Consider the following 24,366-nt stretch of genomic DNA (forward strand, 5'->3'; position numbering starts at 1 on the left):
ATACTTTCTAGATATATATTTGGGTGATACTTTGATTAACGAGATACCTTTTGACTTTAAGAAGAACGATATAATTACGATTAAACCAAATAAAAATTCTGCTATGGAAGAAGGACAATTATTGTTTGTTGTAATGTACATAGAAAGAGAGCTTTCTTAAAGACGTTTGCTATATAATAAATATGGATATCTTTGGTAATGTTAAAATGACATCAGATAATACAGTTGTGAGAAAAGATATTGCTATGTTGAAAGAAGAGCTTAACTTCATCAAACGGAGTTATGTTATAGAGCTTCATAGTCGATTGATATCAGAAAATGTTGAAACTCCGTTCTTTTTAATACATAATCTATCTATCGCATACAAATTTCTTTATAAAGGTAGGATAATGCATATAGAGTCATCTTACAATACGTATTATATAGATATATATTTAAATGATTCTCTAGTTGAAACTTTTCCATTGCACTTTAATACAAATGACAAATTAGCAGTTAGACCATCTAAAGGTTCTGATCTGAAACATGGTAAATTACTATTGCTTCTTATGCATGTAGAAAGAGAAGACGAAGATAGTGATGATGATGGTGAGAATGTTGATAGCATAATATTAAACAGCGGTAGTTATTGATTTTCTATATAATAAACAGGATGTATTGTGTTAAGTGTAAGAAAGCAACAGATACGAAGAAAGATACTATTAGAATTGAACAAACAAAGAATGGAAGATATCTAAAGAAAGGTATTTGTTCTGTATGTGGTATTACTAAAACTCAATTCGTTAAAAAGCCTGATTGACTAGAAGAAGGTAAAGGTGTTAGAGAAGACATTGTAGAAGAAATTCACAAACCATCTAGAAAAAACTTTGACAGATTAAGCGTAGTTATAAAAGGTATCGATGATCTTTGGCAGGCTGATCTTGTAGAAATGGATAGCGGAGTATTAAAAGGCGTTTCCAAAATCAATAAAGGTTATAAGTATTTGCTAACGATTATAGATGTGTTCTCGAAATATGCGTTTGCTGTTCCTGTTAAAGATAAGAGTGGGAAGAATGTTACAGAAGCATTCGAATCCATATTAAGAACGAGAAAACCTAGTAACTTACAAACAGATCAAGGTAAAGAGTTTTACAATAAAGAGTTTAAGAAGTTGATGGAGGAAAATAAGATTAATCACTACTCAACCTATAGTGGTAAGAAAGCTTCTGTGGTTGAAAGATTCAATAGAACGCTTAAGCAGAACATGTGGAAAAGGTTCACAACACAAGGGAATTATAAATGGATAGAGATATTACCAACACTAGTTAAAGAGTATAATCATCAAATTCATAGAACAATTGGTTTAAAACCTATAGAAGTTAACAAGAAGAATGAGCGAACAATATTGGAGAAAGTGTATCAAAAAGAATATAAGCGTGTTAAGCCCAAATACAAGTTAGGTGATCATGTTCGTATAAGTAAGTCGAAAGGGTTATTTGAGAAAGGATATACACCTAATTGGTCAACAGAAGTATTTGTTATCAGTGAAGTTATTCCATCTAATCCGCCTACATATAGAATTAAAGATTTAGAAGAAGAGGATGTGCAAGGTAGATTTTACGAACCAGAACTATTAAAGACGAGGCATAAAGATGAATACTTGGTAGAAAAGGTGTTGAGAAAGAAAGGTGACAAAGTATATGTCAAATGGCTAGGGTTTGATGATTCGCATAATAGTTGGATAGATAAAAGTAATGTTGTAGTGTAAATATAAATGTTTGTCTTTTATGGTTATTATGCCATAAAAGGATAGTTTGAACGAGATAAGGGGATAACGAAACGATACCCCTCATAGCATATTTCCAGGGTCGCTATTGCTCACCCTTAAGAACATTTTGGACCTCCGAATACAGAGGGGGCTAAAAATGTTCTGAAATTTAGTACCATCTGCTTGCTTCGTTTGGTTTCGCTGTGTGGGATTTTGCACATGGGGAAATAAATTCCTCCGAAGCTAGGAACTTCAGAAACTCATCTTACACAGTAAAACTAGGTGGTAATGAAAATGAAGTTAAAAATAAAGATTTTCTATATAATAAATATGGGTACTATGGATAGTTCTCTTAGTCTTAATGACATTTGCTATGAACAGATCAAAGATGACTACTGGTATGGTTTGTTTGGTGACTTTAGACTGATTATAGATAAGAAGACTGGTTACTTCAATGCTACTAAGCTGTGTCATGATGGCGGAAAGCCGTTTAAAGATTGGTTAAGATTATCTAGATCAAAAATCCTTTTAGAATATTATAACACAAAATTAGGCGGAGCAGAAATGCTCCACCAAAAATCATCACATTATTATATAGAATCAAAAGGTACAAACCAAAACGACTTGTTGATTTCTGGAACATATGTATACAAAAGAGTGTTGGTTGAAATAGCTTCATGGTTATCGTTTGATTTTTATGATAAGTGTAGCAGCATTATTGAAGACTACTTCACCCAAGACTTCAAACAAATTCGAGAAGACCAAGAAGAGTTACAAACAAGAGTAGAAGAGATAGAACAACAAATGAACGATTTAAGAATAGAAAACACAAGACTTAGAGAGATAGCTGCAGAACATACAGAAGATCCAGGGAAAGTACACAAACTAGTTATTGTTAAAAAGAATCTCTCCCCTATTCAACTACAAAAGATATTAGAAAAGTACGAAACAGACAAAAGAGAGCAAGTAAAGATCTATGAGAGTTACAGATATTGGGTTGGAAGAATTCAAGAGCGTAACATAAAGACAAGATTACAATGTCTACAAGAAAAATATCCAGACATGACTATATTGTCTAAAACCAAAGACCCAAACTCGATTAACCTCCTAAACAAAGTAAAAGAAAAGTATGATTGTGTTATTTCACATCGTTGTCATGTAGACCTACGGAATGCGGATGGAGAAGAAGACGATGAGTTTGTTATTGATTTGTTTTTAAGTATAAGAGATTTGTAGAGGTAAAGGTAATAAGTTTTGGTTACAACTGGGGGGACCACCAGCACTGGCTCCCTTTCAAACATACAACTTTTATGGTATAATAGCCATAAAAGATAATTAGTTATGCATTAACCCTCTGCTGCAACAGCGAATGCTACATTCAACATATCACCTAAATTGGGATTATTATGATATTTTCTTATTATAGCTCTCCAATCTACGTAATGTCTAAACGAATATATAAAGTCTATAGATAGGTCTTGATAAGTTGAAATGTTACGCCAATGAACTCTACCTTCGAACTCTGCAATAAATTCTTCTGTCAAATTTTGAGACATTGAAATCATTTCCCAATCTACTTTGTCAGCGTAATCTCTTATAAGGTTTTCTGATAATTGTTTAGTTCCAGATATGTACCACCAATTAACTCTATCTGAATGTTCTCGTATAAAGGCTTCAGAGAGTTCGTTTTTGTAAGATATAGCATCAAAATCAACTTTATCTATAAACTCATTAATAAATTCTTCAGATAGCTTTTGGTGATACGATACTTCTTTCCAATCAACTCTATCTGCAAATTCTCTGATAAAGTCTTCTGATAAGTCTTGGCTTCCTGAAATAATCTCCCAGTCAACTTTATCAGCTAATTCTCTTATAAACTCTTCCGATAAATTTTTCCATAAACATATTTCACTCAAATTAACTTTCTGCAGATATTTACGTATGAAGTCTTCTGTAATGTGATCATAGTTATATTCCTCCTCATAATCATCATGGCCTATAGATAGCCATTGTTCATCAGTCAGTGAATCTAATATTTCATCTGACAAGTTCATAACGTTCGCATAGAGAATGTTTTGTGTAAGAAATGAGTTGTTTTCTTTAGTGGCCTTCTTGAACAAATGATCTAACATACCTATTGAGATGCTAAAATTTATTTTGTCTTTGTCATTATAACCACCAATATCTAAATATTTACATACACAATCAAATACAGGTTTGTAAGACAATATTTCCTTAGCACTAGTCATGTTTGTTTTTATTCTTAGATTTTTTTAAATTGATTCATTTTTGCTGGTTTTCTATATAACAAATATGGAAGCGCATTTTGATTTATTACATGATAGACTTGAACTAATTCATCATGATCTTAAACTCTTAGCAACACTACTAGAGAAGCAAATACTGTTAAAGGAGAAAGAGTTATTAGTAATACAACAAAAAACATCTGATTTGAGTAGTGATGATGAATATAAATATGGTAGTGATGATTATGATGATGATGATGATGATGAGTAAGTTTACAAAAATGATTCAGTTTTAAATGTGTATATGTGACTTTGATGGGCTAATCCCATAAAAGCCGTGTTCTAATACAACGCGTAATATGTAGACAATAGCAGGGGTGTACAATGTTAAGCGTTGTACTAGGACAAATGAAAATGAACTGAAATAACCCGGTGAAGATAAAAATTGAAGAGTATAAAGATTTTCTATATAATAAATAAGATGAATAATTATAATAGATTTACTGTAGTAGAGTTAAGGCGACAATGTAAAGAGAGGGGAATCAGAAGATATTCCCGATTAAGAAAAGCAGAACTGATAGACCTTCTTAAACAACATGATGATGAACAAAGCAGGAGACAGATTAGAAATATATTCCCATTTAAACAAGAAGTAATTGAAGAACCAAGAATCAAAGTTGAATCACAACCAATCGATGTAAAACGGCAGAACATTGCATTAAAATCAAGATTAGAAACATGGAGATTTACAACAGATTACAAACCACAAGATCCACTTGAACAATATATTACTGCAACATCTAAAGCTATATCAAACAGATTACAAATTAGCTTAAGTAAACATAGTTCATTGAAAGCTAATCTTTATATAAGTTGTACATATAAGAAAGGTGAAGAAACTCAAAACTTCTATTTTAACACTGAAAACCAAGAAATATATCGATCAAGTAATTTGAAAGAAGAAATAACTAAGATGAAACAAAGGTTAAGAACAAGAATGGATGAGCTCCAAGCTAGAGGTTCTGGCTGGGCTCTTATAAACATTAACTTTTTACAACTAGCAATCGTCAAATATACACCATATAGAGGATCAACATACATAGAATTACCTAAACAAATTCAAAACAAAAAGGCAGTAATTAATGTAAAGAATGAAGATGAAAAATGTTTCTTATATTCAATTTGTTCTGCACTATACCCAGTTAATAAAGATCCACAACGACCTTCCAAGTACAAGCAAACAGTCAAATACTTACAAGAAAAATTAAAAAATATTCATTTCCCTGTAAAACTATGCGATATTCCAAGAGCTGAAAAATTACTTAATATTTCTATAAATGTTTATGCATATGATAAAGACTATTCAATCTATATACTACATCACACACAAAACAAGCAAGAAAAGCATGTCAATTTATTATATGTAAAAGAACAAAATGAAGACCAAGTTAAAACACACTATTGTTGGATTAAGGATTTAAGCAGACTAGTATGTACACAATTAACTAAAAAGAGAGCTCGAAAATATTTATGTGACAGATGTTTGTTATACTTTTACTCTCAAAACGCTTTAAATAAACATGAGCAAGATTGTTCGTTAAATGAGCCAGTAAAAATAATAATGCCTGAACAAGGTAAATGCGTTGAATTTAAAAACTACCAATACATAATGAAAATGCCATTTGTGATTTATGCTGATTTTGAATGTTTGTTACATAAAGTTATGGGTTGTGAAGAATGTTATCCAGATAACGAGCCATATACCAAAAAATATCAACGACACAAACCATCTGGATTTTGTTATTATGTAGTAAAGAGTGATGGAAGTAAAACCAATCCTGTTGTGTATAGAGGTAAAGATGCAGCTAAGAAGTTCATAAGAATGTTAAAGAAAGAAGCCAAACAAATATCAAACATATATAGTCAAAATAATGAACTGCCATTAACACGTAAACAGATAAAAGAGTTCAACCAATCCGAATCCTGTTCTTACTGTAAAGTAAAATATACACCAGAAAACCACAAAGTTAAACATCACGATCATATAACAGGAGAGTTTGTAGCACCTCTATGTAATAACTGCAATTTAAAAGTTAAAGTACCAAAGTTTGTGCCAGTGATCATACATAACTTGACAGGATATGACTCTCACTTGTTTATAAAAGAGCTTGGATGTAATAAAGAAGAAATAGATCTAATACCCAATAACGAGGAAAGATACATATCATTCAGTAAAAAGGTTGGAACTATTAAATTGAAATTTGTAGATTCATTTAGATTTATGGCTTCTAGCTTAGACAAATTGTCATCGAACTTGAAACCTGAGCAAATGATACATACCCAACACTTTTATCCTAATCAAGAACAGTTTCAACTTGTAATAAGAAAAGGTGTTTACCCATATGATTATGTTAACAATTGGGATAAGTTTAGAGAAAGAAAATTACCACTAAAAGAAGCATTCTTCAACAAGCTTATGAACACACATATAAGCGATGAGGATTATAAGCATGCAAAGAAAGTATGGGAAACATTTGGCATTAAGAATCTCGGACAATACCATGATTTATATTTGAAAACAGATGTATTATTGTTAGCAGATGTGTTTGAGAACTTTAGAGAAACATGTCTTAAAGCTTATGATCTTGATCCAGCTTGGTATATGACAGCACCAGGTTTAGCTTGGGACGCAATGTTAAAGATGACAAATATAAAATTAGAATTATTGTGGGATTATGATATGGTATTAATGGTAGAGAAAGGTATAAGAGGTGGGATTAGTCAATGCTCAAAAAGATATGTGAAAGCAAACAATAAGTATATGGAAGATTACAATAAGAATAAAGAAGATTCTTACTTAATGTATCTAGATGCCAATAACTTGTATGGGTGGGCAATGAGTCAATATATGCCGTATAAGGGATTCAGATGGTTAAGTGAAGATGAGATAAGAGATATAGATTTCACAAATATTCCTGATGATTCTGATACTGGTTACATATTAGAAGTTGATCTTGAATATCCTAAAGAATTGCATGACTATCACAAAGACTACCCATTAGCACCTCAAAACATGTGTCCACCTGGTTCAAAACAATCAAAACTCTTAACAACCCTATATGACAAAGAAAAATATGTAATTCACTATCGAAACCTAAAACAATGTCTTTCACTTGGATTAAAACTTAACAAGATACACCGAGTAATAGAATTCGAACAATCAGATTGGTTAAAGAAATATATTGATTTAAACACGCAGATGAGAACTACAGCAACAAATGACTTTGAAAGAGACTTCTATAAGCTCATGAACAATTCAGTTTTTGGAAAGACTATGGAAAATATTAGAAAGAGAGTTAATATCAAACTTGTAAGTGATGAGAAAAAATACGAGAAGCTTGTAGCAAAACCGAATTATAAGAGTACCACAGTTTTTACGGAAAATTTAGTAGCAGTTCACATGAACAAGGTTAAAGTGCAATTTAACAAACCGATTTATGTCGGTATGTCAATTCTAGATTTGTCAAAATATTTAATGTACGACTTCCATTATAATGTGATGAAGCCAAAATACCAAGACAAAATAGAAGTATGTTATACAGATACTGATAGCTATATATACCATATTCAAACAGAAGATGTGTACGAGGACATGAAAAACTACATTGATTACTTCGATACGAGTGATTACCCTAAAGATAACAAATATAAGATACCACAAATCAATAAGAAAATACTTGGTAAGATGAAGGATGAGATTAAAGGTACAATCATAGAAGAGTTTGTAGGTTTAAGAAGTAAGATGTACAGTATAAAAGCACCTCAAATAGATTTAACAGATAAAGACTTTAAAGGTAAGTTCGATAAAGAAAAGTGTTGTAAGAAGGCTAAAGGTGTTAAGAAGAGTGTCGTGTATAAAGAACTGTCATTTAACGAATATAAGGACTGTTTGATTAGCCAAAAAGAATATTATAAGAAGATGAACTTGATTAGAAGTTATAAGCACGATTTGTACAGTATAGAAGTAAATAAGTTAGCTTTAAGTTGTGTAGATGATAAGAGATGTGTTTTAAAGGATGGGATCAATACCCTACCATGGGGACATTATAAGTTAGAAGAGTTATAGTTTTAGATTTAAGTTTTTAGATGTAAGTTTTTATGATTTCAAATGTCATAAAAGCATATTCAATCTCACTTTAACATTGTAGTTAGGGGAATACTTTGCGCCGTCTAACTTTCTATAATTAGCTGGCTTCTTCTGCGCTGGTCAAAAATATTTGGAGGGAGGAAAATGCGCCAGAAGTAAAAGCAAGAACTATTGAAAGAAAATGCTCTTATCATCTACAATATATTTTATCCCGAACACTGTATCATTAATAAAAATCTCATTGTCAGTAACTGTAAAACCTTTATTAGGAACAACTTTGGTAAGACTTATCACTCGCTTAATCAAATGTTTATACTGAGGAAAAGGAAACCGTTCTCTAAAATGTTGTGGAAGAGGTTCTGGAGCTGTTTCGATTTCAAACTCCTTTATACATTTTAATCTTATGCCGTCCTTAACGGTCTTCCACCAAAATAGAGATACACCATCTGGTCTCTTCTTAGGAATATTTGGGTATTTCTGTATTAAGTTCAGTTCTTTCTTTGTGAGAATATATGTTTCAAAAGCTCTAAACTCAAAATCATCACCTACTTCTTCAACTTCACTATTGTTATATTTCTCTCTTTTCTTTTTATTATAGCATGCTTTGCACTCATTGCGTCTTGTATTACCATTTCTAGAGAACTCTTGGTATTGTTTTAATTCGTTACAAGTAATGCACTTCTTCATTTATTAAATATAAAATAGATACTTGTTCTTCACTTTTGCGCATAACGCTACTTCATTCATTTTTATATCTAAATAATCTGGTTCGAAAAAAGGGTCCAAATTGCGCCAGAAGTAACCACCCCTAACTACTCAGAGGTCTTATTAAACGCTTGAATTTACATGGATTTAGAAGCAAAGGCAGAGAAAACTAAATACATGGAAGTTCGTGGGGATCGTAATACAGCAAATTATGGATGCATTAAAATATTAAATAATACTTTTGATAAAGTGCGTACTTTCAAATATCTAAGATCAATATTACTCTGAGGGAAGAAATTAGACTGAAAGTATTTGAGAATAAGATCCTGAGACGAATATTCGGACGGGAATGGAATGGCGGAAACTTCATAACGAGGAACTACATAATTTATACGGTTTACCAAACATTGTTGAGTCATCAAATCTAGGAGGATCAGGTGAGCAAATCACTAAGCCAGAATGGAAGAAAGTAGGAACGCTATGTGCCGATGGAAGGACAATATTAAGATGGATCTCGCAGAAATAGGAATACAAAGTAAAAACTGGATTCAGTTGGCTACGGATAGAAGTCAGTGGAAAGCTTTTGTGAACGCGGCATTGAACCTTCGGTTTCCATAGGCCATAGAATTAGTTACTTAGCTAGCTGATACATACTTGTGTTCAATGTAAACAATGGTTATATTGCTTAGAATCTATCAAATCACATGTACTGGAGTAACATTGCAGTCTTCACAACATGGGTATTTCGTGGAAAGGAAATGAACATTGATTAGCTATTGTGAGAGATTTCTGAAGTTCGCTTGGCCGTCCAGGTCAGATAGGGATCGATATGAAACACATTCTAGATCTACACAGTGTATATGTTCAAAATGCTCTAATTCATACAAGATTAGTTTGTAGATGAACTTAGGTGTTCATCTCATTGTTTGTTTTATGTGTATTTCTTATTCATCAAGAGTGTTTCTTTGACAAGGTTCTAAAGCTTAATCACATGCTAAAGATCAACCAATGTCATATCAACAATAGTTTGCAGTTATAAAAGACAATATGTCGAATTGTGTGCAATCTTACGAACGGTTACTAAGGTAATATTTTTTTTTTGTATAAAGGACATTGACAAATCAACGTTTATTCTACATCTCGTTCTTTAGCTTGTGGTATCTTATGTACTGATCTACATTGAATTGCAAAGCACTTTCGGAAGCCTATATAGAACATATGCAGTAATTGAGAAATCTTCAAGACATTCGTGTCTTGTGAAAACCCTATTTATAGCGCGAACTTTTCCGCCACAACACTACATATAAGATTGTCAATATAGAGAAGACCACAATCCAAAGATTTCATCTGCTAAGTTATTGCTTGATGACAATACCAAACATAATAGCGACAGTAGTACTTCTTTCCTACTCACCGTTTCTGTGGACAAATCGCTCTGTGAGTTTAAAAACCACACGTATCCTAAAATGAAATTAGTCAATAAAATTATTTGAAACCCAGCTGTATGCCCATGAACACTCAAGTTGTATCACTAATATAAGATTATAAAACTTTATCTTATGTCTTCCCTAACTCAAACAACTCAGAATAATAGGCATGCGACAAAGTCTTGAACACGGAGGTGATAATCCCTAATGGTCTCCAGGATATTTTATCAGACAACGAAGCTTTACATGCCAAGTGGAAATTTAGGTGAGCATATTTTTATTGATTCGACCCGTGTGATACCAAGTAGAGACCCAGGTCAAATGTTCAAAAATATGTTCACGCACATTTATACACCACAAATAATTCTTCTGAAGGGTGAATGTCCATCATCTATAGAAATATTTTAAACCCAACACGAACCAAGTTCTAACATTTAATATGATTAGAATTGCAATAAATAACGGAAAATTAATCGTGCCATAACAGTATAGATGGATTTTCAAGTTAATAATACATCGGAAGCAACCGAAGAGAGAGATCATACCGGTCTGACAGAAAGAGTAAGGTTCTAATGATTTAGAATCAGTATCCAAGTCTCATCAACGAGTTTCATTTGATGGCCGGAATCATCATTACATACCAGGTGCTTGAAGGTTGCATAATCACTTGAAATATGAATTTTCTTTGAAGTACTAATTCTTTTTAAATTTGGAAGGGAAGTTGCAAAGTATCATCCGCTCCTGTTATTAGTCTTACTACGAGGATAGGAGAAAAATCAAAATTACTTAATCTCTTCATGGATATGGCATCAAATGATGCCATATATTTATAATCCGAATTTTTTTCACGAAGAACAGTAATACGGTAAATTGTGGATGCGTTAAAATATTAAATAATACTTTTGATAAAATGGATACTTTCAAATATTTAGGATCAATTTTAACAGACGAAAATCATATTCACGAAGAAATTAAATGTCGGTTAAAAGCAGGCAATCCGTGTTACTATTCGGTTCAAAATCTCTATCGTCGCGAATTCTGTCGAGCAATCTGAAGCTTAAAATATGCAAAACGATAATTATGTCTGTTGTTCTGTATGGTTGCGAAACATGGTCGCTTAGTCTGAGGGAAGAACATCGACTAAAAGTATTTGAGAACAAGATCCTGAGACGAGTATCCAGACCCAACAGGAACGGGAATGGGGAATGGCGGAAACTTCATAACGAGGAACTATATAATTTATACGCTTTACCCAACATTGTTAGGGTCGTCAAGTCTAGGAGGCTTAGGTGGGCAGGTCATGTAGTTAGAATGGAAGAAAGTAGAAACGCTTTCAAAGTCTTGACTGGAAGACCAATCGGAAAACGACCATTAGGAAGACCTAGGCGCAGATGGGAGGACAATATTAAGATGGATCTCGCAGAGATAGGAATACAAAGTAGAAACTGGATCCAATTGGCTAAGGATAGACGTCAGAGGAGAGCTTTTATGAACGTGGCATTGAACCTCCGGGTTCCATAGACCATAGAGTTAGTTAGTTAAGAAGAGTACGAACTGAAGTAAAAACAAGTGCTTCAGAATATTATTTTTACTTACCTTCAGTTCTCACTATTCTTCGTGAAAAAATTCGGATAATCTTCCCATTAAATATGTGGCGTCATTTCATGCCATATCCGAGATGTTAAAACTCAATTGAGTCGCCCAGTTCCAAAAAGGTTCTTGTCCATGTACAGAAAGTCCCAGAAAAAATGTAGGATCTATATCTTTCGTAGAACTATTAATACTTTACTGTGTTCATGTCAAAAACTATCCTCAAACATCTCCAGTTCTACAAAACTAATCAATCCTACAGTCTTTCACGGTTTTCTGGGATTCTCTCTAAATGAACAAGATTCATTTCGAAACTGGACGACTCAATCCTGCATTTTCATCAATTCGTTGCTTTTTAAAGATGAATTTTCACTCCGTCAAATCTCCGTTTACCGTTATATAGGCCTACGTACCCATGCCTCGAGGTCATCGTATTAACACATTCAACGCGTAATTTGATACTTGTCAAAGAAAGAGTTAGCCATTTTCAAACTAATCTTAAATAAATATTTCATTATCTAACTAACTAACTCAATGGCTTATGTAACCCGAAGGTTCAATGCCGCGTTCACAAAAGCTCTCCACTGACTTCTATCCTTACCAACTGGATCCAATTTCTCTCTTATATTCATATTTCTGAGATATCCATCTTAATATTGTCCTCCCATCTGCGCCTAGGTCTTCCTAATGGTCGTTTCAGGTTGGTCTTCTAGTTAAGACTTTGAAAGCGTTTCTACTTTCTTCCATTCTGGCTACATGACCTGCCCACCTGAGTCTTGTAGACTTTATGACCCTAACAATGTTTGGTAGACCGTATAAATTATGCAGTTTCTCGTTATGGGAGTTCCACCATTCCCCATTCCCGTTTCTTTTGGGTCCGAATATTCGTGGATCTTGTTCTCAAATACTTTCATTCTACGTTCTTGCGTACCATTTTTCGCAACCATACAGAACAACAGGCATGATTATCATTTTGTTATATTTTAAGTTTCAAATTCTCGACAGAATTCGCGACGACAAGGTATGTTTAACTGAATAATAACATTAATTTCCTGCTTTTAGTCATTTAATTTGTTCGTGAATATAGTTTTCGTCTGTTAATATTGATCCTAGATATTTGAAAGTATCCACTTTACAAAAATTAATATTTGAGATTTTTACACATCCACAATTTGTCGTAATACGATCCTGATGAACTTCCATGTATTTAGTTTCCTCTGAAAAATATTTCATTAACAAAATACAAAATACCGTAAATCATTTTATATCAAATGAAACTCACAAAGAGCTTCAGAACTTGCTTTTTAACTTGTGATATTTTGAAACCTGTTCAGACGATTTTGGTCACATTTTATTTAAAAAATACTTCATTATATCCTTTAAATATGTAACTTATGTCTCAGAACATAAAATTGAGAAAGGCATATTAAGTCTTTAGAACAACGTTTCCACTGATGATTGTCTGAAAACTACTGAGGTGAATTTTTCATGTGTCGTGAGTAAATGTTCCATTAATAGGGTTAAAATATAGCACTAGTTACGTTTATTAAAACTCAATATTTAGAATAGTCTACTCTGTGAGGAAGTTTCTTGGAGAAATTTTGTGAAGAGCTGTTCATATTATATTTTTTTACAAAATCGTGAACAGTATGAAAATATGACATGTAGGTCATTTCTCATTTTCAAAAATCTACATCCAATAATTTCTTTTCAGGAGAATTGTTCCTTTTCTGAATCCTCTATTCTATGTATTTTTTATTATTTCTTTAAAAAAAAGTTCAATTAACAACTATAGCATGACATTAATTAATTGCAAGAATTTGGAGTGGAAAATTATAGTTGCCCATCTTGTATGTCTTATTACCTTTCGAAATAATTTAAGTAACGTAAATATTGTACTCTTTCAGCAACAAAGTGAAAATAAAATTATCTTTACTACCAAGCTTATTAAACATATGGGGAAAAGATTAAAACTTTTTAGTGTACCGAAAACATTATTTAAAAGCCATTATAATGGGTGTCTAGAAACAGCTTCGAAACTACTATAAATCGAATTTATTTATTTGAAGAAGCAAAGAAAACACACCAGTCTCTTCAGGAGATGTTGAGATTTTAACGTGAAAAACACACATCCTACGTGTGGTCCATAAAATGAACCCCACACGCTCACACTTTTTCACATCCACTTCGCCAAGGACATGTTGAACTTATTGTCAGAATTCGAACAGATTACGAAGTTTGTTCTGGTAAACTCGTGACTTCTTGTACCCCCATAGAAAAAAGTCACAAGGTGTCAGGTCACAAAATGGAGTTGGGTTGGTTTGGTTTCCTCATAAAGAGATTAGTCTGTCATGTAACTTTTCACGCAGCAGAGCGATTGCGTCTCCTGAAATCTGGCAAGTTCCGCCACCCTGTTGGAACCATAAATTGTCGATGTTCATTTGAACCAAATGGGGCCAAACGAAAGCAGTGAGTATCGCACGATGACGAACTCAATTCACCTTGTTCATCTTCCAAAAAGTAAAGACCGATTAAGCCCCAAATTCAAGTTCCTCACCCAATCATAACTCGCTGAAGATACATGTCTTCTTCGTAAATTACTCTTGGATTCTCTGATCCCCATTTTTGGCAATAACGCATCCTGAAAAGCCGTGTAAATGGAAGTGAGCTTCATCTGAGAAAATTATGCGCTTTGTGAAACAATGGCTCTCTCGTTCCTTTCTAGGATCCATTACATAAATTGTCGTCGTTTTCCATGATCTGCATATTTAAGTAACAATATTAAATCTGTTCGGGTGTAAGTGCAAATCTTTTGTTAAGATTTGGTACATAGTTGCTGTACACAGGCACATTTCTTGATCACGATGGCGACATGATTTTTCCGAAATCACAGTAACAGAATCACGCTCAGCAACATTTTCCTCACTCCGGTCACTTCTAGGACGTCCAGGGCATTGATGTGTACTGTTGAACTTATTTTTCAAAATTTCTTGATCAACCTACGAACAGTGGATCCATTAGATGCATTATTGTGTTCAAGAATCGTATGGAGTTTCCGAACAATTTTCCCCGAGACTTTCTCGTAGTAAGTTTTAACAATCAGCACTCCCTGTTCCGCACTGTACCTTTCCATGACAATACTCCATAAACACTGACCTGAAAAGCAATAGCAGAGTATCGAAATATTACCTCAATGATCACTGACAACAAAACATGCAAAAACATTGTTGCCAACAACAATAAATAAAAAATACCGGCATTCTTTTTGAAACAGCCTTCTTTGTAGTGAGAATTTGCTAACATTATTCAACATAAGAAAAGCAAAAATATTGCATAAATTACATAAAAAATTTTGACTAGAAACACTTTTCTCTGTATTTAGATACATTGGTAAAAGTACTTATTTCTTTTGTTCTTACAAAATTATATTTAAATCTGAAACTCTCATTTACACGTATAATTAATATAAATATATTTTTCTCAATACTTAATAATTACTACGCATTTTGAGTAAGAAATATTTATTTAATCTCAGCAGATCTTGTAATTACTGAATACCAGAAATAATGTTGAATAAAAGTTTAAATTAAGCAGGTAAAATAAATACTAAGTTAAATAAGTATGTGCAAAGAAGTATGTTATTATTTGGACAGATAAACAAATACTGTTAGTCAACAGTAAGTTTTTACTACATATGCAATACAAAAAGAACTATCTTTTCAAACCCAATCAAATATAAACTATTATTAGCAACACTAACTTCCTTTAAATCTACATAAATTGTAGCTAACAGTACAGAAGAGAGCAATGATGCTATAAAATAGAGGATTTACCCATACAACAAAATCGTGAAGCCATACATACGTCACAGCTTCGCCACACCTACTCTGCCCACTCCGCACCACTAAGATCGCAATATTTCGAGTCAACAATCATGGCGGAAACGAGAGTATCAAATCAGATGTTCCGGCTCAGACGATGCTCAGTTGTTTTTTGGATTCACTGAGTTCATATGATGAAGATACGTATGGGCGGATTCTCTATTTTATAACATCCTTGGAAGAGAGTGTAATTGGAAGGAGAGTTCTACAGGAGTGCTGTCCTTTGCTTACATTGTTTAATGTCTATCAGGAAGAGATAGTGAAAAAGAGTCTGTAAAATGTAGGCGGTATTTCAGCCGCAGATAGAATGATTAGGTGTATACGGTTTGCAAATTATCCGGCGCTTGTTACAGAATCTGAAGAAAAAATCAATAAGATGTTAGAAAGCTTGGGGAAAGGCTGTGAAGAATATGGAGTGAAAATTAATGTTAGAAAGACGTAAAACCATGGTGACTGGAACAAAGCGTTCGGTGTCAAATATAGAAGTAGAAAGGGAGGAAATATGACAGATGACCAGTACTTGATACCTGGGTAGTATTATTAGTGATGATATGAAGTGTGAACGTGAAACAAAAGCAAGGGCAGGAATGGCGAAAGAAGCCTTTAGGAGGAAGAAAATACTGTTTTGTGGAACCTTGAATAAAGAATTGAGAAAAACACTCATAACATGCTTCGGGTGGAGTATTGTACTGTATAGGTCAGAAAGATTAACATTACGCAAAAATGATGAGAAATGACTGGGAACTTTCGAAATGTGGGTGCGGAGCTGGACAAGCGGAAGCCCAATGAGAGAGTGGTAGAAATGGTAGGGGAGAAAAACAATTTTAGATATTATAAAGAAGAATAAGAAAAACTGATTAGGAGATAGGATAAGAAGGAAGTATATGATGAGGGACGCGCTAGAGGGTATGGTGGCAGAAAAGAGGGGAAAGAACGAAGGAGACTACAATTAATGGACAATATGAAGACAAAAAATCGTACGTGAAGACGAAGAGGTTAGCGGAATACCGTTGAGCATGGACGCTACTCAGTTGCAGCAAGTGACCTGCCAATAATGGCAGAATGTCTATGATGATTATGGTAACTTCGTTTTTTTATTTCCTCGAAATGTTACGCATAGTAGTTTGCCCTCAACCATTTTATTTTGACCAGGTGAACATGATTTACCGACTATGTGGCTCGTACACATTATACATTCACGTCTCCGTTGAATGCACCCCGTCACATATCCTTCGAAAACGATAGCAAGTTGCAAAATTGTATTGATTACTTTCACGTATCCAACCAAACGAAATTTATTTTTCTCTCGTAAAGGTATCCAACAATGGAACAAGGGTAAAGTGAACAATGGAGAAAATACATCTGTAATTCATTGTTTTGTTACTTAATACTTCAAACATGAATTGTATCCGTTGGTTCCAAACCGCACGCACGAAGAAATTAAGCCAATAATTTTCCAATACACGACTAACTGTTAGAAGAAAGTTAAAAGTAAGATATTCCTCTAAATTTTTGGCAGTAATCCTTTTGAAAATTATTTGTAAAAACTTTTCTTTGATTTCTGATTTCTTTAAAATCTAAGATTTCCTTTAATTTTATTAAGTTCAAATTAACTTTAGGAATTCAGTTTTCTCTGAATGTTCATTTTACGCTGTATTAGAGTAATAAAAGTGGCCAATAGTTATATTTACGTTAGATTAAAATATTCTAACCATATAATTTCCACTTTCTTATCTTTAGGCTCAATCCTCAATTGTAAGTCTCAAAACATTTTATAAAGTTTTATACTTTTTATTCGTTATTCAAATTCAATGGGTGTTGTTTATTTTATGAGAATGATTTCCGCTAATGTGTGGTAAAGGCAATTGGGAATTAATCTTATTTAAATTTAAGTGAACACTGATCATTTTAAAAAAAGAAGTGTCTTATAAATAAATGCTAGAGTTAACCTTCAATTCCTGATGGAATAAGACTTGAATTTGTTTTAATGGGAATCTAACGAGAAGTTTAAAATAATCTTGCAAATTAAAGATATTTCCACTTCAATACCCAGCATTATTTAGTTAATGATTTTACTTAGTTTTACATAGTTTTAATTTCTGCAGTAATTAAAAATATATTACAATAAAGGTATTTTTAAATTCCCCCTCGAATTTTCATTGTTTCAGCTTGCTTTATTACGTTTATGTGACACAAGAAGTTTGTCGAAAATGACCTAGAAATTGAATGAAAAGTAACCTCAGAAAATATCAATGATATCCAGGTTAACGGTGTGAAACAAGCATTTGGAACAACATTCCCCTTTTTATAATGTGTGTCCTATATATTAACCTGTTTTGATGTTCAAAGCATGTAGAAAAATTACCTATCCGACTTTTTAAAATCATCTGGTATTCATTGTTTTCATTATGGGAACTATTTTATTTGCACTATCGCCTTGTCTATGATAGATCGAAATTCCGAAATAAAAATCTACAGCAGATATTTAAAAAATCTATAATGTCTCTTATTTGAATGTACCTGAGAAATATTCATTCTATTTCCTTTTCAAAAGTTCAAAATTTGCTGTAATGTCTTGCTGTTAATATTGCGTAAATGTCAGCAACTTTATCACTTATACTTTGTTTTCATCTACCTTATCTCCCCTATTCTGATGTGAGACCACAAGCTCTGTATGCTATCGCCCTATTACATACCGCTGTTGTAAATGTATCTTACCCAAAAACAGTTTCTAATAAACTTTAACTAACTAATTAATCACATACGCAATTATATTAAAATACTTGATCTCTAATCTTTGAGTCTAATAAAATATTGCATAAAGGTCTGAAAAACTATAATATGAGGTGCTACCCAAAATATCCGAGAATTGTTTTAAAGAGCAAACCAGTACCAGTATGATATTCCGCCACTAATGTCTCGAGGTACATATATTAGCTACTGCACCACAAAGTTGCATCAACTCTGGCCCAACAGTTATGAATTGTAGTTGTGCGTATCAGGACGTTTCAGTTCTTCTCCAATTTGCCAAATGACTAACGTTAAGTTGAAATGAATTTGCATAAAGTTCTGTGTCAAGTTGAAGAAAACTGCAACTGAAACCCATTGAATTCTGAAAGAGGCATTTGGTGATCATGCACTAAGTCAAGCAAGAACATTTGAATGGTTCAAGCGTTTCAGAGAAGGCTGATAATCTGTGAAAATGACAAATATTCTGGTCGACTGTGAATATGCACAATATCGGAAGTGATCATGAAAGTACGTGATGTGATTCTCGAAGACAGAAGGCAGACACTTCATGATGATCCAAACAAACTTCGACTGTCGTACGGTACATGTCTACGAATTCTATCCGATGAACTGAACAAGAGATGAATTGCAGCCAAGTTTCTTCTTCACCTTTTCAGCATCGGACAGAAAAACCTCAGGATTCAGACGTGAACTGAGTTGCAACAAAGAGTTCGAGAGTGTCCAAACTTCTTATCCAGAGTCATTGCAGATGACAAATCTTGCTTATGACCCGGAAACGAAGCAGCAATTATCACAATGGAAGACGCCATACTCTTCCTCAAGGGGAGAAAAAGCTCGACAAGTTCGCACCAACATCAAATCGATGCTGATCATTTTCTCGACATTCGAAAAATTGTGCATAAGGAGTTTGTTCCGACTGGTCAGAATGTCAACAGGAAGTTTTACTTCGAGATTTTGAAGAAACAGGGAAGATGTTCGGCGCAAACGGCCAGGGCTGTAGTAAACGAAAGACAGGCGTTGCTGCATCATGACAATGCGACCAATTTCTGCCTGTTCCCGAAGATGGAACTCGCGTTGAAAGGGCAACGTTTTTGTTCCATTGACTATATTAAAATGTAATCGCTACGGGTCCTGAACACCCTTCACCCTGTGGACTCCAGGAGAGCTTCCAAAGGTGGGAACAACGCTGGGATCGTTAAATACATGCCAGAGGGAACTATTTTAAAGGTGACGGATGACATTAGTATGTAAATATAGTTTTCTGAGTTTCACGATGACATTCTTGGATATTTTGGGTAGTTCCTTGTATATATATGTTGTGTTTTGGCAAAATAATGATACTAGCTTTATAATTCCTCAGCAGAAAACACTATCTCAATTTTCAACGTTCATTATCTTGTTCTCAACATTATTTTCAAATAAGAAGACGAAATTAAAGTTGAGTTACTTACAACGGTAGTTGATTTAAACTGGTGTAATAATTTTTAACAATTCGGTAACATTTTGATAACATTTTCCTCATGCAATTGAACCACGGAAAAATATGCACATGACAAAGGGCCTGTGATACATCCATAAGGTGTCTGGGCCACAACCACCGAATTTGATGAAACTTGGTAGACTAATAGGACACCTTGCAAAACTAGCGTAACTTGCAGGCATTTGTCGAAAAAACTGTAGTTTCTGAGATACAGTCGATTCATTAAAGATGACATTTCTCTTGATATCTCGAGAACGGCTCCACCGAGATCAAGCAAACTTTGCTAGACATAGTAGATACATGATAGCTTTAAAACGAAATTAAAACGAATTGTCTGCACCTGCTTGCTCGAAAACGTGAAGACTGCGATATACTTTTCTTTTGCTTAGTTTGAACTACATGACGCGTATAACATAATTCAAGAAAAAACTACACTCAAAGGTGAGCAACTGAGGTGAGAAGATGTTGGGGGTGGTCTGTCTCCAATACCAGCGTTTAGTTACGACACTCTGTCTGGCTTCTCAATTATACATTTCAATTACACCTCTTTAAAGTCATATACGAGTCATATAAAGTCATACTCGTAGTTAACGTTAATAGTCGCCATATTCGGGTCGTAGTGATATCAAGTCCTGTAATTCATCCTGAAGCCAGACAGAGTACCGTGACTAGGGGGTGGTATCCTGTGGCAGACCACCCCCAACATCTTCTCACCTCAGTTGTTTGAAAACGCACACCTTTGAGTCTAGTTTCTCTCTTGCATTATGTTATACGCGTCATGTAGTTCAAATTAAGCAAGAGAGAAATATATCGCAGTCTTCACGTTTTCGAGATGTGCGCATGCGCACAATTATTTGCGCATTATGCGCAGTTCTGCGCAGGTGCAGACAATCCGTTTTAATTTTGTTTTAAAGCTATCATGTATCTATTATGGCTCGCACAGTTTGCTTGATCTCGGTGGAGTCGTTCTCGAGATATCACGACAAATGTCATCTTTAATGAATCGACTGTTTCTCAGAAGCTACAGCTTTTTCGACAAATTCCTGCTAGTTACATTAGTTTTGCAAGGTGTCCTATTAGTCTAGCAAGTTTCATCAAAATCGGTTGTTGTGGCCCAGACACCTTATGGATGTGACACAGGCCCTTTTTAGCTATCTTTAGTTGCAGTTATTTCTGAATTGTGATGTATAAAATACGTTTAAGGAACAAAATGCAGATATTATATATGATGTGTTGTAGGTTATTATAACATCCCCATGCCGTAAACTTCGCCAATACCTAGTGGCTCACTTGCAGATAATGATGATATAGCGACGCATCGAAAGATTGCTGCTAGTGTGCCACTGGCAGCAGGGTTTCGTCGAGTTGAATCAGATATCTAGAGTCTGGGTATTGAAGTTACCATCGCGTAGCAGCGTGGACCTCATTTTAATCCACGCTCCTTCGATTCGTCGCGGAGAATCACGAAGGAACCAACATAACTCTCGGCAGTTATGTGCATAAGGTTATTAATATATTACTTTTTCCTGATGAATTGTTCCTAACGTGAGCTCCGAGAGTCAAGAGTATAATTTTCAAAACGAAAGTGAGGCCACCGCGTATCGTCGCTGCGGGGCCGCTAATTTTTAGCGAGATGTCGCTAGCTGCCCCTCGCTGGTCCATCGACGCTTACGGCATGGAGATATTAGTAGCTCAAATCATGGAATGTACTATAGAAAAATTCCATAAAAATATTGCTAAGTTTTGTTTCTACTTACAGCGGTTATCAGTAAGTATTTGCATTAATTTCATTATGAGTATTATTTATGACAACTCAAACAAATGTATCGTGATGTGATCTTTTAGTAAAGTATGTCATCAAAAAAAATTATTGGGAAACACTGACCTAACTCATGGCTCGTGCAATAAAGAAAAACTCAGGTAATTTTACAAAGGTCATTCGATAAATAATAGTCACAAGTTTCGCAAATTTTTATCTATTTACATTCTCATTTTCATAGTTTGTCTATACAAGCCCTCAATGTAGTCTCTTTGTTTCTCAATTACCAAATCCTGATGATCGGGAAACACATAATTCATGCAAGACGTCTGTTTTGTTCAGCAGCGCATGACTTTGGTAACTGTGGCAGAAGATTCTTTTAGATTTGGAAAAGAATGTCTACGCGTAGATTGTTTCAACTACAAGGAATAGATTGGATTGTAATAAGCATGAAGTAACACCTCCCAACCGTATTCTGATAGGTATTCACTTCAAAGGAAGTTAGCTACCATAAATTACAGTTGGATTGCAAGCATTTCATTGGTTGAATTGTTTGTGTAACAACGTTGTTTGACACACCAAGAATGAACTTAACCAAAAATTCAATGTTCGATCTATAATTTTGGTTAGTAGGGTAATTAGACAATGAAACGAACTTACACTGTGTAAACAGAATTTTTTTTGAGCAATTAGAGGCGTCCTGTCGTGTTAAACGTTGGGATGAAGTTATTATGCTCACTTTAGGATTGCATAACAATCTTGTCTTTCGAATGGCAACACTTATTAGAGTATTGAGTTTCTCTTGCACATTTTCCCGATAAGATATCAGGTTTATTACTAAATATTTCGTCATCAGGGATGATTAAACATTAATTATTTATAAGAAAACCACTAACTATTTACTTTTATTTTCTATGAGCGATGCACTAGGTAAAGTTACTATTATTTTTTTACATTTTGTAATTTGGTATGTATTATTTTGTGGTGTTAAAACTATGGTAAGCGTCAATAACGATTTAATTCAATTATTCAGCATGTTTTTTTAATTTTCTCTAACTTAAATGCACTAGCTATAGCATCACCAGATGGTAGCAATATCGAGACAAAACACTGCCAAAAATCAATACATCCAAAGACATCACAGAAGTTCAATAAAGATTACAGAATTTTCACTTTGCTAAACGGAATAAATTTTTGCATAAAATTGGAGTACTTATAAACTTTTTAATAAACATTTTCTTGTTTTTACTAGTGAAATTAAACAGAATTTTAGGTTTATTTTATTACGCTTTATGTGTTTTGTTGTTTATGAGTAGTAGTTATTCATTACTTATTGCCTTATTCTATGTTTTGTATTTTGTTATACTAAGCTTCTTTATGAGTTTTGTTCTTCTACAGTTCTTGTAATCTAATATGATATTCTATTATCTTCCTATGTGTATTGATTTTACATTTACATTTCTCTAAATGCACTGTTCGAATATACCAACAGTACAGATAAATGGAACAATTATTCCATTTTCTGAAACTGTTAAAAATCTCGGCGTAATAATACATCAATTTCACAAGTAGAAACCTGACATCAACGCTGTATGTAAGAAAGCTTTCTGGTCTTTGCATTCACTCACTAGACTAAAGAAAATTCTACCCACTAAAATGAAGCTACTACTTATAAAATCTCTAATATTTCCTCACCTTGAGTATTGTGATGTAGCTTTATCACACTTGAATGAAGAATGAGCTTAACGTTTGCAACGTATCCAAAATGCCTGTGTACGGTTCGCTTATAATCTCAAACGATCAAATCATTGAATTTCATACTACAGAAAGTTGGGTCTTCAGAAACTTGCCGATAAACGTTATTTACATCGACTCACACTTTTTTAAGGCTTTGCGCTTTGAACAATCTTCTTACTCATTTCAAGTTTGCAACCACGATCACAATACCATAAATAAACTTCTTTGTTTTCCCCTACACTCGTCGAAATTTTAGTTAAATGCGTTCTTTGCATCCACTATCCGTGCATGGAATGATGTTCCATCTACCGCAAGATAATCTCAGTGAAACAATCTATTTAAGAAGTCGGATGGTAAGCAGACCATCCATAAGTATGTTAAGGCTTACTAATATCTGGCAAAAAAATACTAATTTATATACGTCTTCCCTTTAATTTGTTCCTTTATTCACTAAATAGATGTGGATCTATTGTATGGTTATTGGTAATAATTTATGTGTGTATGTGGTGTGTGAATGTGTGATTGTGAGGGTTTTATATTTTACACATATTGGATTATTATTATTATTATTATTATTATTATTATTATTATTATTATTATTATTATTATTATTATTATTATTATTATTATATTAATGATAATCATTGCACGGTCAAGTGGGAGACAAGGCGTGATTAGCCGTAACCTCGCCATATAGAATAAGACTAAATAAATAAATAATTTATTAATTCAATCGTTATTTTTATTTTTGGCGTTATTTTATGAACAACATGTGCAAGCTAATAACATCTTAGTGGCGAAAACAATTAGCATTGTTGCTCATATCGCTACAAAACTGTATTATAGATCAGTAAATGAATTCTACTGTCAAGCTTATTATAAAACTCTATTTTATA

The 24,366-nt window shown here is 33.7% G+C and overlaps 1 protein-coding gene across 8 annotated transcripts in view; it reads left to right on the forward strand.

The window, feature by feature from the left end:
* Positions 1–17,548, forward strand: part of LOC145692694 (uncharacterized) — an 88,896-nt gene extending 71,348 nt beyond the window's left edge. For all 8 annotated transcript variants that reach the window (XM_081768087.1, XM_081768088.1, XM_081768089.1 and 5 more), the window contains one exon: positions 17,484–17,548. In XM_081768087.1, coding sequence (XP_081624213.1) covers positions 17,484–17,521 — 38 coding nt within the window. In that variant the 3' untranslated portion in view covers positions 17,522–17,548. The remainder of the gene's footprint in view (positions 1–17,483) is intronic.
* Positions 17,549–24,366: the final 6,818 nt, after the last annotated feature.

Source organism: Thermobia domestica, chromosome 8 (genome assembly GCF_964235325.1).
Source record: "Thermobia domestica chromosome 8, izTheDome1.hap1.1, whole genome shotgun sequence".
Lineage (NCBI taxonomy): Eukaryota > Metazoa > Arthropoda > Insecta > Zygentoma > Lepismatidae > Thermobia > Thermobia domestica.